This window comes from Zea mays, chromosome 3, assembly GCF_902167145.1.
Source record: "Zea mays cultivar B73 chromosome 3, Zm-B73-REFERENCE-NAM-5.0, whole genome shotgun sequence".
Taxonomy (NCBI): Eukaryota; Viridiplantae; Streptophyta; class Magnoliopsida; order Poales; family Poaceae; genus Zea; species Zea mays.
Window position 1 is genome coordinate 155395005 of NC_050098.1, and position 17683 is coordinate 155412687.

General features: G+C 53.8%; 1 protein-coding gene across 1 annotated transcript; it reads left to right on the forward strand.

Moving 5' to 3' along the window:
* Positions 1 to 4518: 4518 nt before the first annotated feature.
* LOC100501523 (zinc finger (C3HC4-type RING finger) family protein) lies at positions 4519 to 9140 on the forward strand. Its single transcript, NM_001196224.2, has 5 exons — positions 4519 to 5002; positions 6311 to 6420; positions 6505 to 6876; positions 7656 to 8400; positions 8560 to 9140. Exons 1-5 carry the CDS (start codon positions 4747 to 4749, stop codon positions 8646 to 8648), a joined length of 1572 nt encoding a protein of 523 aa, NP_001183153.2. The 5' UTR covers positions 4519 to 4746; the 3' UTR covers positions 8649 to 9140.
* The last annotated feature ends 8543 nt before the right edge of the window (positions 9141 to 17683 follow it).

The window sequence follows — 17683 nt, forward strand, 5'->3', positions numbered from 1 at the left end:
TTAACACATTTTCTACAAGGACATAGAATTTTGTTTCCACCTATAGAATTGCTAAACGCAAACTCAATAAATCCAGCCACCCCATCTATGTAGACCTTCGTGTGCCTATGAAGATTAGGTACAAATACGATATGTTGGTACAAGGTGATTACCAAAAAATAATGGTTTATAGTGGATTGTCAGAAATATACCTAGGTTCATTCATCCACCTTTTATCCATGTTGTACCTTAATAAATAATAAGATGGATTGTACCCTTCCCAGCTTCATAATATAGGTGAAAAATGGTGGAAAAGGGGGGATCATTACAAGTATCAAAGATAAAAACCGAATTAAGTAGATTTCCTAGTGAAGATAGTTCTAATCAATAGAATATGGAAAAGTTAAGGCTGGAGATTACCACTTACCAATGGATGTGATCCAAGAATCTGTCGCCGCCAGCTATCGACACACACTCCTCGCCAGCAGCCCGCCCGCACTCGTCCTCGCGGTAGTCGCGCACACTTGCCCTTGCCGGCAGCCTGCCCACACTACTCCTCGATGGTGGCAGTCGACCGCTTGCGACTCGCCACCGTCCCCTTCTCCTGTGATTAAAAGCATATCGATTTAATTTTGTTTTAAAAATAAAATGTATATAAATTTTTAAATAAAATAATGATAGTAAGACACAAGTGGATGGCTAAAACAATAGAACACACAATAATAATAACACTAAGGTGCGGATATCTTGGTTCAGTAGTTCTTTTTTATCTGAATTTGCTAAATCCTTCGACAGTTGCATTGTCTATGGGCAGATCGAAGGGTTTATGACCTTTGCAGCACTAATGAGAACAATTACTATATCAATTTCAGGGAAAAAATACTGTACCCTGACCACAGTAAAGTCATCACAAAATGCCATGCATTCAGAGCAAATATCAGTATCAACTATCAAGTAACTCCATATCATTTTTGTAATCATTTCACTAGAAGAATCCATCAACACTGAAGTAACATCTTACTGAAATTCTTCGTACTTGGACATTTGTGGTTCACTGATCTTCAATATTCGATACAGTACCCTAGAAAGCTGAACTGACGGCTAAACCTACGTGCTCTGTCATCCTTCAGTAAATTGCTAATGAAGCATTTTGGGTGTGTTGATTTCAAATCATAGTAATCATGAACCAAAAAAATACCGATATGCTTTTAGGAATTAGGACTAACCGAGAGATAATAGTCAAGTTACACACTAAATCCACTTAACATTACCAGAAGCCATGTGAGGCCCCGATTGGCTGGACCGTGGCTCCATGACGGCGTTCGTGCCCGAGAGTCCCTACGGGTACCCAATCTTCCAGGGCGGCGTGCACGTCTGCTCAGCAGAGAGCTCGCCATCATGGAGATGAAGTCCGTCATCGTCTCCGTCGTGCAGAGCTTCGACATCGAAACGCTCAACCGTAGCTCCCACCGGCCAAAGTTTGCGCCAAGTCTTGCCACCACATTCGTCGGGGGCGTGCTTGTTAGAGTGTGAAGGCAAGCTCGTGCCAACGAATACTACTTCAGGTAATTATGCATAGATCACGGCTTAACGTGTTGGGCTACACCATTAGCAACCACAGACGAGAGAAAGAAGACAGAAGGTGCAAACGGATCTGAGTCCAAGCATGGAAATGGAGGCAGGGGCAAGAAGAGAAAACCAACCTTGGCCGTGCTCGACGAAGGGGATTAGCAGCAGGAGGGGACGAAGTGGATTGGCCGTGCTCGACAAAGGGCGTGAGGCAGTGGTGGACTGGCGGCTGCTGATCGACGGAGGGCAACGGAGGCCGGGCGCGACCGCGCGCAGGTGAGGGAGCACAGGCCGGACGTTGGCGGCGGCGGCGTCTAGGGTAAGGCGCGGCGGCGGCTCCTGCGCAGGCCGGACTACATCACACGCGATGTTATTTTTTGCTTACGGGTACCCAGCCGGCTAGCGCAGGAGGATGACATGTTGGTCTTTTTTAATTAAGTCCTAGCAGTTTGTTTCCGACAGATGTTGTGTCACGAATAATTATTTATACCGACAGATAGTCTATCACAATACCTCGACATTTTTACCGACAGTTTGTTTGACACCAAAATACTAAATACCGACGAATGCTGTGATGGTATTATGTTGCGACAGACTGGCTGTCGCCAAAAGCCTATTTTTACCGACAAATGTTTGCCGCTAATTTTATGTCATGGTATAGTGGCTACGAAGGCCAAGGGTCGGCATAGGCTGAATGATGGTGCTCGGGGCCCATGCTGCAAGTGCCGCCCGCCATAGAAAATACGAGACAACTAGATGACCATGAGGACGCGTGGCTTTACCCCATGGTAGAACGATCAGTTTACCGCTGTCTGGAATTCCTTCCTAAGGAAGCCACCACTAGCCGGCCCCATCCTTGGCCTATAAAAGAAAGAGGTTGGTCCCTAGTCGACGGGATCTCGGAATGGACAGACGGACACACCCACAAGGACGAACCCTATATGAGATGACACTTATAATGATCGATGAACAAGAGGACGACCCAGAGGTCGGAGCCCCGTCGCCAAGCTAAGATTTAGCTAGGACTCCACTCTATAACCACCTCCACCACGAATAAGAGACTTGGGAGCCTCTTCTCCCTCTTTCGCCCGCTTGTAACCCCTATTATGGGCTTTGATCATCAATAGTGTCGGTAACGCAAGTCGCCGATGACTGGAAGTAGAGACGTTCTGCCTGAACCAGTATAAATCTTGCATCCACCGCGCACACCGACCAGATCCCGAAACATGCACAATAATTTTACTTGTCGTAGCGATGTTTGAAACACCGACAACAGTCTACAGTTCAAAACAGTGTTTCGGTAACCGTATGGTGAATTGCTGGACATGGTCTAACTAGAGATGGTAATGGGTACCTGAAAACCCGATGGTTTTTACCTGATATGTAAGCGGGTATGGGATGGTTTCTCTACCTACGGGTATGTTATTGGGCAAGAATCTCGCCCCGTTGGATAGACGGGTACATATATGGGTGGGTACTACCTATATCCGTGTATCTGTGGGTAAAATATACACGCATCATACTATTATTATCATTAATGAAGCACATTTTAGCTAAAATAAAATCCTTCTCCGGCTATTATTTGTTTAACTATTAAATTATGTAATCACATGGTTTGCTATATTTTAAGTTGAACTTATATTTGTGTGTTTATTTGACATTTTAAGTGATAGGAATATTACAATTTGAGACCTTTCTAGCGGATATGGGTTACCCGACGAGTAAAATTACCCGCACGGTAGGGGTGGACATTTTAAAACCAAAAACCGAACCCGAACCCGAACTCGAACCGAACCCGAATAGACTGAATTGTCGGTCTATTCGGGTTTTCGGGTTCGGGTTCGGTTCCTATATGTGCTATATTTCGGGGTATGGGTTCGGGTTCGGTTCCTAACCTTTAAAACTCGAATAGACCTAATAACCCGAAATATAAAAAGTTCTTAATATGTGATGGTATTATTATATGGTTTATGAACTTATTAGCTAGAAATAATGATACCATCTAAACGATAGTATATATATCTTTATATGCTAATTTTTATAGTCACTTGTTGTAGTAATAGTACTTTCAATTAATTATTTATTGTATATATTTTAACAAAATATACTAGTCTCTTTACAATTCGGGTATATTCGGTGGACCGAATAGACCGAACCGAAATTGTGAGTCTATTCGGGTTCTGTTCCTAAAATATTTTTGAAAATTTCGGTTCTCATTTTTCAGAACCCGAAATTTCACAAACCCGAATAGACCGAACCGAATTACCCTAATAGACCGAATGCCCAGCCCTACTGCACGGTACGAGTATGGGTAAGATTATATATCTGCGAGTGTATATATGTAACCCGACGGGTATAATTTTTATTGATAGGTACAATATGGAATGGTATTACCCGATAGGTATATACCCATTGTCATCCTTAGGTCTAACATAACCAGAGCAGAACCTGAGGGGTAGAGGTGGGCGGCCGCCCAGGACCCCTAAAATATTGGGTACTTAACTATAGTACTTAATTATTTAATAGCAACCTCGCTCATATAAGTGGGCAACACAATTCCTACTATCTTGCTCACGGTAACATAAGGCAGAAACGACTGCTGGCCAATCCGCGTAAGCCAGTTTCTGAGTCAACATAATACATCTAAAAACCTAATCCCTGTCATGGTGTTGCCGCCACCAAAGAACTAAACATAATTGCAAACGTTGGTACTAGTATGCGTATAACATATGCAAGAGCTAGCTAATTAATCTATCCAAGAGCCCCTAAAACCTCAGCCACTACCCTGAACACAACCGAAAAACTAAATAGTAATCTTTAATAAACCTATCCAAGAGTCCCTTTACGCCTTTACCCACTGATAACCTGGTCACTCCACACTAATCTTGCGAGAGCGAGCAACTAGAGCGAGCTCCCCTCCCTTCCCCTCGGGCCTCGGCTGCACTCGCATTCCGTTTCACCTAGCTGCGGTTTACCTCTCCCTTTCTCTCACCTTCCTCGCCCACCTCGATCGCCTCCTCCTTAAGCAACGACGCGGACGAGCGACCCGCGACCCTAGGGAGAGAGAGAGAGAGACCAGTAGTTGGGCCGACCGCACGCTCGCAGGCGCACCCACTCAGCGGCGGCAATGGCGGGGCGCCCCCTCCCCCCTCGCTCGTCGTCGGCGGCCGGCCGGGATGCGTGAGATCTCGGCGGCGGATGGGGAAGGACGCCGGCGAGGCGCAGCAGCAGCCGGACGGGGCGGGCGGTGGCGCAGGCGGCGGCGCAGGAGGAAATAGGGGCGGCCGCTTCTGCTTCTGCGGCGGCGGAGGAGCGGCGAGGGTGGTTCGGCTGCAATGCGTGGCAGCGCTCGTGCTCGGGGTGGCCGTGCTGCTGTCGGCGCTCTTCTGGCTCCCGCCCTTTGCCGGGTGGGGCGGCGGCAAGGAGGGCCCGGATCCGGGCGACGAGTTCGGAGGTGAGCCCCCCCTCCGTATTGCGAGATCTCGGTCCCGTTCGCCCGTGGTCGCCGAGTGGTGCTCGATCTGCGTTTGCTCTGCGCTGGGAGCTCGTTGGTGGACGGTCGGCTTTGGATCTGGATGTGTGCGATGAATAGTTTCGGTTTCGGGATAGAAATTTGAATTGCCTTTGGCTGCGAGGAACCTTGCCGAGACGTTGCGTTTTGGGGCCGCAAGTCGGATCTTATAGTAGAGCTCTCTGCTCTCTGTCGGTGTGTATGGCCTGCAAATTGAGTCGCGTATGGCTCGTTTCTGCTGGACGGCGATGCTTGAGTTTGATCTGTGTGCTGTTTAGGCTGTTAGACAAGTGTCGGTGCTTCTTTTTCTGGGGGACGAAATGCCGTTTTGGGGGGAAATATTCAGCCAAAACGAGTGAGTCGTTATGCGTTTGGGTGAAAAAAATTCGAATCAACTGCAAGGAAGGGGCCTGCTTTGGCATGTGTTGGTGCTACTTTTGTGTAAACATAGTAGGTTTATACAGGCAACGAAGTTTTCTGCTAAAATGGGGCTACTATTCTCTGCCCTGGTCTATGGTATTAGGTAATGGCTAGGGACTACGGTGCGGTCAGTAGCAATTTTGTGTTGCTTGCTGATTTGTGTAGCATATTAGATTCCTTGTTTCGTCAATTTTGGTGATGCCAGGGATATTGATTCTGCGTGCCTGACTAGTTTTAGGGGCTGTTTGGTTCCTTTAGTCCAGGGATTAAAGTTTAGTCCCTACCTTGTTTAGTTTTAGGGACTAAAAGTATTCAAAACACATTAAATAAATCATAAGAGGACCAAAATACACCTTAGCATTCTCCTGTCATTAGTGCAACTGAAATAAAGAAGGGGCAAAAAGTGGAATTAATATGGTTTAGTTCCTTTTAGTCACCCCTTGAGAGACTAGAGACTAAAACAGTTTAGTCTCTGTTTTAGTTCAACCGTTTAGCAATTTAGGAACTAAATGAGATTAAAACGCCCTCAAACCAAACGGGACCTTAGTGTGGCCACCTAGTATTGTGTTATACTGTGAATAACTTATTGTGGATGAGTTTTGCATTAATCTGTGGGATCGTACACTGGGATTTTCTATTTATCTTATTTACTGCTTATGGACCTAGGGATTTCTGGTGACTTGTCATTCCTTGTTTAGTTCAGATAGATCAGTCGACAGCAATTTTGCCTATGTTCTGTTAACAAACCATATGAAGTATAATCTTGCACTGGGTCATAGCAACAAACAATCCATTTTAGCATATCTTTACTAATGAACCTATATTTTGCAGCTGCTATAGCGGCAAGCTTTAGGCTACACAAGACAGTTCCTGAGCTGAGTGGAAATAAATCCCAGCTCGAATTGGATATATATGAGGAAGTTGGCATTCCTAATTCCACGGTAGGCCCTCCAGTTCCCTTGATCTACACACTGCTTGATATTTTCATAAAGTTTCCCTAGACTCATGATCGAACTTCTATGCAGGTGGTTGTGAATATGATACATCCATTAGATGGATCAAACTGGACAAACATCATCTTCAACATTGTCCCTTTCCCAGAGAACGTGACTATATCATCAACATGGTTGAGCATTCTTAGATCAAAGTTCATGTCCTTGGTTGTACGGCAGTCATCAATCCACTTGACTGAGCCTCTATTCGGGAATGCGTCAGCCTTTGAAGTAATTAAATTTCCAGGAGGAATAACAATTATCCCTCCACAAACTGCTTTTCTTCTTCAGAAGCCCCATGCAACTTTTAATTTTACTCTGAACTATCCGATCTACAAATTACAAGACAGAACTAACGAGTTAAAGGATCAAATGAAGGCAGGATTACTGCTCAATCCATACGAGGTTAGTGGTACCTTCTGGCCTTTCTTTGTGTTTGTCTGTGTTGTCTGTTCAATTTGATAGCACAAAAAGATGAAGCATATGTACATGTGAGATTTGTTCATTTGGTTATTCTAGTAACCTTCATTTAGACATTTGGTGATTCTGGCACTCCACAAGTCTATGCATATTTATGCTAAATTTGCATGCAAGATGCATATAATCTTGTAGGCATATTGCAACCTGACAAAAGTTTCTGTCATTTACTTATTAATTTACTGGCCACGTGTTCAATAATCCTGTGAATCCCACCAGTTCACATGTTATCACGAATTATAGCTCCATCTAGGGTTGCCCTTAGTGATTTTTAGCTTTTACAAGCAATATGCCAATACCTATAAAAACTTACTCCCTCCGTCCCAAAATATTAGTCATTTTAGCATTTTACTAGATTCATTGTCATCCATTTGAATATAGACATAAAATTCATGGGCTAAAACATATTTTGGGACGGAGGGAGTATCATATTAAGTGAAAAGTGTTATACACTATCTTTTTCCATCATAAAGTAATCTCAAAATTTTACTGTCAATCTATGTAGTCAAAGTTAAAAAGGGGTTCACCGAGGACAAACCTAGATAGAGTTATGTTTCTACCTTCTTTCTTGTTCGTGTGTGGTGCTTAGGACTTGTCATTCTATTCTAAAACAAAAGGAGAATTGAGAAGGGAAGATTTACCTAGTAGTAATGTACCTTCTCTTTTCCTTTTCCTGTCAATTGAGTTGTAAATATTTTGCATTGCAGAATCTGTATATCAAGTTGACAAATTCGCAAGGTTCAACGATTCTCCCGCCAACAATCGTTGAGACCTCCATCGTCCTCGAAGTTGGAAACCACCAGCCATCTGTACCAAGGATGAAACAGTTGGCGCGGACGATCACCAATTCATCTTCATCCTCAGGAAACCTGGGCCTGAATCACACTGTATTTGGCAGGGTGAAGCAGATTAGCCTTTCATCCTATCTTAGGCATTCCTTACACAGTGGACGTGGTTCTGATGCACCGAGTCCTGCACCCATGCACCATCATGGTCACCACAGCCACCACCACCGCCACCACCACCACAGTCACGATGACAACAGGCATCCTGCAGCTCCCGCTCCTGCTCCAGTACATTTTCCTGCGCCACAGCCCAGATACGGTGCTCCACCTCCATCCGGTGGGTGTCCGTACAGCAAAAACAAGCCAAAGAAAAGCGGGCGTGCTGCACCAGCTGCCGAGCCTGCAGCTAATGACCACCGATCTGCTTCCATCGCCTTACCACCGCATCCATCATCGCCTTCGCCTGCTAGTTGGTCTCAGCATGCTCCCAGTACGCCGGCTGTTCCTCCCCCTCCTGCTCTACCAGAGCCACCTCTGCCCACCATCTCGTTTGCTCATCCACGTCCTCCAAGTGAACGTGGAACTGGGACGAGTCCTGCTCCAAGTGAAGAGGCGACACGAGCGGGTCCTTCTGGGATGTCACAAGTGGCACCGGCGCCTCATTCATGTGAGTTTGTTTCTTTTCCGTTTATGCTTCTGCAACTGTTGTAGATCGTTATCTGAAAAAAAAACACACTTGGTTTATCTGTGTTCAAGTAGACTATGCACGTTGGAAGTAAAACACCGTGCGAAGGTTAACAATACATGATGTTTGTGGTGTTTGCAGCTTATGCCACCAGGATGCAGGGCGATGTTCCCTGCTGCTGGGTCCTTTTTGTCCTCGCGCTATGCGTCCTAACGAGCCTGCTACGATGAGAAGGAAGTGCACGGCCGGCCAACGAGATGTACATCAGCGACCGCTGGCGTACGTGCTAAAGAAGAGAAAGAGGACCCACGGGGCTCCACCGGCGCGGCGCATCTGGTTCCGGCCCGGCCACGCCACCATCCAGCAGCTCCCGGGGGCGGGGGGTGGCCACCAAAGGCACAAGGAAGCTGAGAGCCTCATCCCTTGTCAACCCCTCGGCGGGCTGTGTCATACTCTTGTCGTTCGTTGCTAGTTGTCAGCTGTCATGTAAATATGAAGGGATGGGTATAAAAGGCAAGGCAAAGCCGCAAGACGGGCGGCCGCGCGTGGTGGTCACGGGTCAAAGCCACAGGGGGGTGGCAGGCCCTTGTGCACTGCTGCTCGCGCGCCTCTGGTCTGCTGGCTGCCGTGTGTGTTCGTGTAGTGTACTGTTGCTCCTTCTCCGGCTCCGACGCTCCTCAAATGTAGAGACCTCCAGTTTCATGGAGGTTCGTTTTCTTTTCGTTGCTGTGCTTTATCCTGATTCCTGCAGGCAGTGTTTCATGGTAGACTCTCATCTGTGCCTGCTGCCGTGGAATGAAATCGTCGAGCTCGGTGATCAGTGATCGCAGCTCCCTCCATTTCCATGCATGCATGGTAGTAGCAGAGAAGCCGATTCAGGAACCTATATTCGGTACAGGCAGCGTATCTTAGATTCTACCATAGTTTATTCAAAACATTGTTTTTTTAATGTTCTTCATCGTAAATTGTACTGTTCGCGTGTGCAGTTTAAATATGTGTATGGTCCATAAGCTGCTAGATATATTCTTATACACATGCTTACGGCTGTGCACATCTCCCATCCTATCCCTCTAACTATGATCCGATTGTCACTGACTCACCACCACTTTAGCACGGTTGGAACTTGCTCTCCGGTGCAAGTTGATCCAACGGAGGAGTGTAGCAATGCAAACAGGGTTTTTGCACGAGATGGCGATAGCTCTGTTAATCTATCCTCTCAAGGGCACTGTGCGGGGGTATTTATAGGTATCTGAGTGCCCAGCGTCCAGTGTTAAGGACGCATGTGCCCTCAGGCGACTAGGTTATCCCCGGAATATTCCCATAAAGCAGGGTTACTGTCGGCGTTTCGAGACAGGGGGGTCCCAAAGCCGACGAGTGAGTGTGCTGCGTGCCCCAGCCCAGATGGGTCGAGCGCGTGGGCGAGCGCGAAGGGGGGAGAGGCGAGGTGGCCGGAGCCGAGCGTGAGAGAGGTGGAAGTCCCGCGGCCTTCGTGTTCGTCCCGCGCCCAGGTCGGGTGCGCTTGCAGTAGGGGGGTTACAAGCGTCCACGCGGGTGAGGGAAGCGAGCGGCCCCAAGAGAGCGCCTGTCCCGTCCTCGGTCCCGCGCGGCCAACCTTCTCTAAGAAGGCCCTGGTCCTCCCTTTTATAGTCGTAAGGAGAGGATCCAGGTGTACAATGGGGGGTGTAGCAGAGTGCTACGTGTCTAGCGGAGAGAGAGCTAGCGCCCTAGGTACATGCCAATGTGGCAGCCGGAGAGGTCTTGGCACCTTGCTGGCGTGATGTCGTGGCTGTCGGAGGTGCGACGGAGCCTGGCGGAGGGACAGCTATTGGAGCGGTCGAGTCCTTGCTGACGTCGCCCTGCTTCCGTAAGAGAGCTGGGGGCCGCCGTCGTCACAGAGCTTGTGGAGCGCCATCATTGCCCATCCAGCGGAGCTGGCCGGATGGGACGCCGGTCTTGTTCTCCGTGACCCGAGTCGATTCGGGGTAGGACGATGATGGCGCTTCCTGTTGACGTGGCGGGTCTGTGCCCTAGGCAGGGTGACGTGGGGGCTCCTCCGAAGCCGAGGTTGAGTCTGTCTTCTGTTGCCGAGGCCGAGTCCGAGCCATGGGGTCGGGCGAGGCGGAGGTCGTTCGGCCGAGGCCAGGGCGGAGTCCGAGCCCTGGGGTCGGGCGAGGCGGAGTTTCGTCGTCTCCCGGGTCTTAGCCCGAGTCCGAGCCCTGGGGTCGGGCGAGGCGGAGGTCGTTCGGCCGAGGCCAGGGCGGAGTCCGAGCCATGGGGTCGGGCGAGGCGAAGTTTCGTCGTCTTCCGGGTCTTAGCCCGAGTCCGAGCCCTGGGGTCGGGCGGAGCGGAGTTCGCCGTCTTCCGGGTCTTAGCCCGAGTCCGAGCCCTGGGGTCAGGCGGAGCGGAGTTCGCCGTCTTCCGGGTCTTAGCCCGAGTCCGAGCCCTGGGGTCGGGCGGAGCGGAGTTCGCCGTCTTCCGGGTCTTAGCCCGAGTCCGAGCCCTGGGGTCGGGCGGAGCGGAGTTCGCCGTCTTCTGGGTCTTAGCCCGAGTCCGAGCCCTGGGGTCGGGCGGAGCGGAGTTCGCCGTCTTCCGGGTCTTAGCCCGAGTCCGAGCCCTGGGGTCGGGCGGAGCGGAGTTCGCCGTGGCGCCTTTGGCAAGGCCTGACTGTCTGTCAGACTCACTCTGTCGAGTGGCACCGCAGTCGGAGTGGCGCAGGCGGCGCTGTCCTTCTGTCAGACTGGTCAGTGGAGCGGTGGAGTGACGGCGGTCACGTCGGCTCTGCCGGGGGGGGCGCGTGTCAGGATAAAGGTGTCAGGCCACCTTTGCGTTAAATGCTCCTGCAACTCGGTCAGTCGGTGTGGCGATTTAGTCAGGGTTGCTTCTGAGCGAAGCCAAGGCCTCGGGCGAGCCGGTGATGTGTCCACCGTAAAAAGGGGGGCCTCGGGCGAGACGGAAGTCTCTCGAGGTCGGCTGCCCTTGGCCGAGGCTAGGCTCGGGTGAAGCGTGATCGAGTCACTCGTGTGGACTGATCCCTGACTTAATCGTACCCATCAGGCCTTTGCAGCTTTATGCTGATGGGGGTTACCAGCTGAGAATTAGGCGTCTTGAGGGTACCCCTAATTATGGTCCCCGACAGTAGCCCCCGAGCCTCGAAGGGAGTGTTAGCACTCGCTTGGAGGCTTTCGTCGCACTTTTTTGCAAGGGGACCAGCCTTTCTCGGTTGCATTTTGTTCCGGTGGGTGCGCGCGAGCGCACCCGCCGGGTGTAGCCCCCGAGGCCTCGGAGGAGTGGTTACACTCCTTCGAGGTCTTAATACCTTGCGTAATGCTTCGGCTGGTCTGGTCGTTCCCTCATGCGAACTGGCCGTAGCCCGGGTGCACGGTCGGGGCCCAAGCTCTCGGGCTGGTATGTTGACGCTGTCAACGGTTTGGCCGGAGCCGGTTTTTGCGAGAGCAGCCCCCGAGCCTCTGCACAGGGCGAGAGGACGATCAGGGACAGACTCGACTTTTTACATACGCCCCTACGTCGCCTTTCCGCAAGGAGGAGGGGGGGAGTGCGCCATGTTACCCTCGATGGGCACCGAACATGGTGTCTCCGGTGAGCTGCAAGCGGGTAATCCGAGTGGACGTCCGTGCCCCGTTCGTTGGGGGTCGGCTAGGGGCCCAGAGGCACGCCCAAAAGTACCTGCGGGTGATTTGCCGGACCCGGTCCCCTGGCGACGGGGTCCAAGGGCTCGATGCCTCCCTCCGATGGGATTCCGTTACAAGATCGTTCCCGCTGGTCTCGGAAATGTCCTAGGGTACCTCGGGAGCGCAGCCCGAGCCTCGGTTATGTATCAAACGTACCCCTGGTCATCCCTCGCTCGGTGTCTGAGGCGACTGTGAACCCTTCGGGGGCCAGCCTTCGAACCCCTGATCAGTAATGGGCGCGGAGCCCGAGTAGCCTGAGGCGGCCATGGAACCCTTCGGGGGGCTGGCCTTCGAACCCCTGACCAGTAGTGGGTGTCGGGCCCACGCGATCTGAGGCGACTGTTGAACCCTTCGGAGGGCCAGTCTTCGAACCCCTGATCAGTAGGGGGGGGCTCGGAGCCCGGTTCCTTCGCGGAGAAGGATCCTTTTCGGGGTATCCCCCTTTCCCGGTCCCTGTTGCAAGAGATAGAGAAAGAGGAAAAAGGAAAAGGAAACGAAATCGAACGACGTGGCGTACCTCTTTTTGACGCGGTTATTACGGCGAAGGCGAAGCATCGCGCGCTTCTCCCGCCAGAGGCGCCGCGTGTCCCGCCGCGGAGTTAATGCGACGGGGCGAGTGGTTGGCGGGGCGGCCGTTGCGCGTGCGCGATCCATTCGAGGAACGGGTCACGGGTGCACCGTCTTCACGCCGTGGGAGGAGGCTCTCTTTGCTGTCCCAGGATGAGACGTGAGCCTGGCTGACGACGTGTCTGCTGCGCCCGCCCGCCTGCCACCGCCATTACTGCCGGCCCACTTTCGGTCGCTTCGACCAACGCGCCAGGCTGGTGCTGCTGGGTCGCGCGCCGGGTCGCCTCGAGTCGCGGCATAGGCTCCGCAACCGAAGAGGCGCGACGGTGGCACAAGTGGCGGTGCGGTCGCTTGCATGCAGCAACTGGCGCGCCGGTTGCTTGACGCGTGGACCTGGGCTTCCAAGCTGGCGTGTCAGAAGTCGGAGAAGCGCGTCCACCTGGCGCGGTTGCATGCCGCCTGCATGGCTGCCCGCCCCTTCCGCCCGTTGGTCTGGGCAAAAGTGGGGGGTCACTCGTAACCGCTGGGCGGTCGTGCGTACCACGCGCAGCGGTTTGGCTTCTTCTGCCCTGAGCCAGTTTGCATGACATGCGGGACCCAGCCCCTGAGTCGCAGGGGAGGGTCTTGGAGCGTGTTGGAGAAGACTCAGCCCGCGGCGTCTGGGGGCGCACGTAGGGAGAGTTGCCTTTAAAAGGAGGGAGACTCCTTTCAGAAGGCAACCATGTCTTCTTCCTCCCTTATGCGTCGTGTCTTTCCATCTTCCAAGCCCCCGGATGGGGGGTATCCGCCGTCTTTCCGCCTCCTCGTTGGAGGAACGCAACTCCATGGGAGTTGGTACCTCTCAGCCATCGTTCGGCTTCAAGGATTTTCATCATGCAGCCCGGCTGCTCCCCTCCACCGGCGGTCACCCGAGATGGTGACCTCCGGCTTGATGGTGGGGGAAAGCGAGCCGGGCTGCGGCCTCTGCCCCTCCCTCAGCCTCAAGGATTTTCATCACCAGGGCTGGGGAGGGGAGTGCGCCGAGTTGAGGTCGGCCCCCGCGTGGGCGGCGGCCCGCTCCTTCACTCAGTGATGGGGGGGGCGCGGTTGTTGTCCGTGGCGCTGGCAGCTGCAGCGTGCCCGGTCTTCAGACGCGAGTGGCTTCGGAGCCGCTCGCGGCGCCGGCGTCCGCCACGGCAGCTGGAAGAGGTTCTTCCGCCGGCGCGATAGCCGGGGCCGGCCACGGACTGACCTCCAACTCTACGGCCTTCTGTCCGTCCTTGCCTCACGAGTTTTGTCGTGGGCGGGAGCCTCCTGGCAGCAGCATCCGCCCTAGGGTCAGTGCTGCCGCTGTTCGACCCCCCGGAGCAGAAGTCGTCGTCGTCGCCGCTGCTGGAGCAGGTGACGGCGCGCCGTTCGTCGGCCTTCCGTTGCTCCGCAGGCCTTCCCCCTCGGAGTGGGGTTGTTCGTACCTGCGGAGGGGGAACCAGAGTTCCGTTTGTAATGGCATCTCGAATGCCGGTGTGTTTGTTCATTGCGGCTGTCGGGGCCTGAACATGTATGTAATTTCGGCACGGAGCCGTGTTTTTTCCTCATTTTCGAGCACTAAGTCTCGCCTGTTGATTATCTGAACCGCTTTACCAAGCATGAGTCGCCCCGTGTCATGGTGACGAGTGAGGTATCCGTATCCCGGAGGCGTAGGAATCCCTCGGCCCGATCGGCCTTGTTGTCTGGGGCTCCTCTAGCTTAGTTAAAGAGACCCCTCGGCCGCCCTTCGATGAGCTGAGGCCAGGGGTAGCGATATCAGTATGAACAGAGGCGGAGTTGGCTCGAGAATGGGAACCTGGTTGGCCGGAGCCTAGCCGTGTTGTCCGTCAGCGGATCCGACGCCAAAGTCGATCCGCCGAGGCCTCGGGTCGGGCTGGCGCCCTTGGAAGCCGGTTGGCCGAGGCCCCAGGGGTAACCGGCCGAGCCGCCTGCTCGGGCCGGATTCCCGGAGGGGTCCCTGGACCGCATCGCCGTCCGAGGCTGGGTCGGACTTTGCTGAAGACGTCGTCGATGCCGAGGGTGCTACGGCTCCCTTCAGCGTGAAGACCCGAGCCTGCAGGATCAGATCGTCTTGTAGCGTGTGCCTTCTGCGGCCGCCGAGGCCAGAAAACACACCCTCGCCGTGCTTGCGAAGCTGCGTCTTTTTTCCTCTTGTTTCGAGCATCTGGACTCTGTCGGTAACAGGGATGTTTGTGTGAGCGAGAGTTGCTTCTCGCGGAAGGGACGAGTGAGGTATCCGTATCCCAGAGGCGTGGGAATCCCTCGGCTCGGTCGGCCTTGCCGCTTACGCGTACTTTCACCCGTCCATGAGGCCCTGTCCCCGACTTAGTCGAGAAAGCTTGAAGGACTGCTTCGGCAGGAGAGCTTCCGAACGTGAAGACTTGTTCGGTCCACGGAGTCGCTTTATCCGAGCGCGAGTTACTTATCGCAGAAGGTGATGAGTGAGGTATCCGTATCCCGGAGGCGTAGGAGTCCCTCGGCTCGGTCAGCCTTGGCTGCTTACGTGTACTCCGTCGTTTCCAGGATCCGCTTTCCGAAGTAGTCAAGAAGCACGAAAGTAATCCTGCTAAAAAGAGATCCTTTTTCGAGGAAAAATTCGACGCAGAGGGGGTCTCCCCCCTTTTAGCCCCCGAGGGAGGGTCGGGCTTTGCCGAGGCTAGGCCGACCCTTCCTTGACGACTAAACTTTGCGTAGGTGCGAGGTATATGAACAACTTGGAAACATCTTAAGGGTAGAAGCGACGTAGCTGTTTGATGTTCCAGGCGTTGCCGTAGATCTCGCCTTGATTGTTGGCCAGCTTGTATGTTCCGGGCTTCAGAACTTTGGCGATGACGAATGGCCCTTCCCAGGGGGGCGTGAGCTTGTGCCTCCCTCGGGCGTCTTGCCACAGCCGAAGCACCAGATCGCCCACCTGGAGGTCTCGGGACCGGACCCCTCGGGCGTGGTAGCGTCGCAGGGACTGCTGGTACCGCGCCGAGTGTAGTAAGGCCCTGTCCCGAGCCTCCTCCAGCTGGTCCAGCGATTCTTCTCGGCTAGCTTGATTGCTTTGATCGGTGTAGGCCCTCGTCCTCGGGGAGCCGTATTCCAGGTCAGTGGGCAAGATAGCTTCAGCCCCGTAGACCAGGAAAAACGGCGTGAAACCCGTGGCACGACTCGGCGTCGTCCTTAGGCTCCAGACCACCGAGGGGAGTTCCTTCATCCACCGCTTGCCGAACTTGTTGAGGTCGTTGTAGATCCGAGGCTTGAGCCCTTGTAGAATCATGCCGTTGGCACGCTCTACTTGCCCATTCGACATGGGATGAGCCACGGCGGTCCAGTCCACCCGGATATGGTGATCCTCGCAAAAATCCAAGAATTTTTTGCCGGTGAACTGGGTGCCGTTGTCGGTGATGATGGAGTTCGGGACCCCGAAGCGATGGATGATGTTGGTGAAGAACGCCACCGCCTGCTCGGACCTGATGCTGTTCAGAGGTCGGACCTCGATCCACTTGGAGAATTTGTCGATGGCGACCAGCAGGTGCGTGTAGCCCCCGGGCGCCTTCTGCAAGGGACCGACGAGGTCCAGACCCCATACAGCGAAGGGCCAGGTGATGGGTATTGTCTGCAGAGCCTGAGCGGGCAGGTGGGTCTGCTTCGCATAGAATTGGCACCCTTCGCAGGTGCGGACAATTCTAGTGGCGTCATCCACCGCCGTTGGCCAGTAGAAGCCTTGCCGGAAAGCATTCCCGACAAGGGCTCGGGGCGCTGCGTGGTGGCCGCAAGCCCCCGAGTGTATTTCTTGCAGCAGTTCCCGACCTTTGGCGATGGAGATGCATCGCTGGAGGATGCCCGAGGGGCCGCGATGGTAGAGCTCCTCTTCATCGCCCAGCAAGACGAACGACTTGGCGCGTCGCGCTACCCGCCGAGCCTCGACTTGGTCGGGGGGTAGCTCTCCTCGACGGAGATATTGCAGGTACGGGGCCTGCCAATCTCGATCAGGCGTGGCCCCGCTCTGCTCTTCCTCGACGTCCAGTGCCTCGCCCTCGGGGGCCGAGGGTACCTCGGGCTGAGCCGAGGGTACCTCGGGCTGAGCCGAGGGTGCCTCGGGCCGAGCCGAGGGCGCCTCGGCTTGAGCCGAGGGCGCCTCGGGCTCGGGCGCGTCGTCGATCTTGACGGAGGGTCGATGCAGATCCCGGGAGAAGACGTCCGGGGGGACCGTCGTTCGCCCCGAGGCTATTTTAGCCAGCTCGTCTGCGGTTTCGTTGTAGCGCCGAGCGATGTGGTTGAGCTCGAGCCCGAAGAACTTGTCTTCCAGGCGCCGAACCTCGTCGCAGTAGGCCTCCATCTTCGGGTCGCGGCAGTGGGAGTTCTTCATGACTTGGTCGATGACGAGCTGCGAATCGCCGCGGGCGTCGAGGCGTCTGACCCCTAGCTCGATGGCGATCCGCAACCCGTTGACCAGAGCTTCGTACTCGGCCACATTGTTGGACGCCGGGAAATGGAGGCGCAGCACGTAGCGCAGGTGCTTTCCAAGGGGCGAGATGAAGAGCAGGCCCGCGCTGGCTCCTGTCTTCATCAGCGACCCGTCGAAAAACATGGTCCAGAGCTCCGGTTGGATCGGAGCCGTCGGCAACTGGGTGTCAACCCATTCGGCCACGAAGTCCGCCAACACCTGGGACTTGATGGCCTTCCGAGGGGCGAACGAGATCGTTTCGCCCATGATTTCCACCACCCACTTTGCGATCCTGCCCGAGGCCTCTCGGCACTGGATGATCTCCCCCAGGGGGAAGGATGACACCACAGTTACCGGATGAGACTCGAAGTAGTGTCGCAGCTTCCGCCTTGTCAGGATCACATCATACAGCAGCTTTTGAACTTGTGGGTAGCGGATCTTGGTCTCGGACAGCACTTCGCTGACGAAGTAGACCGGCCTCTGAACGGGCAATGCATGCCCTTCCTCTTGCCTCTCGACCACAGTCGCGGCGCTAACCACCTGAGTGGTC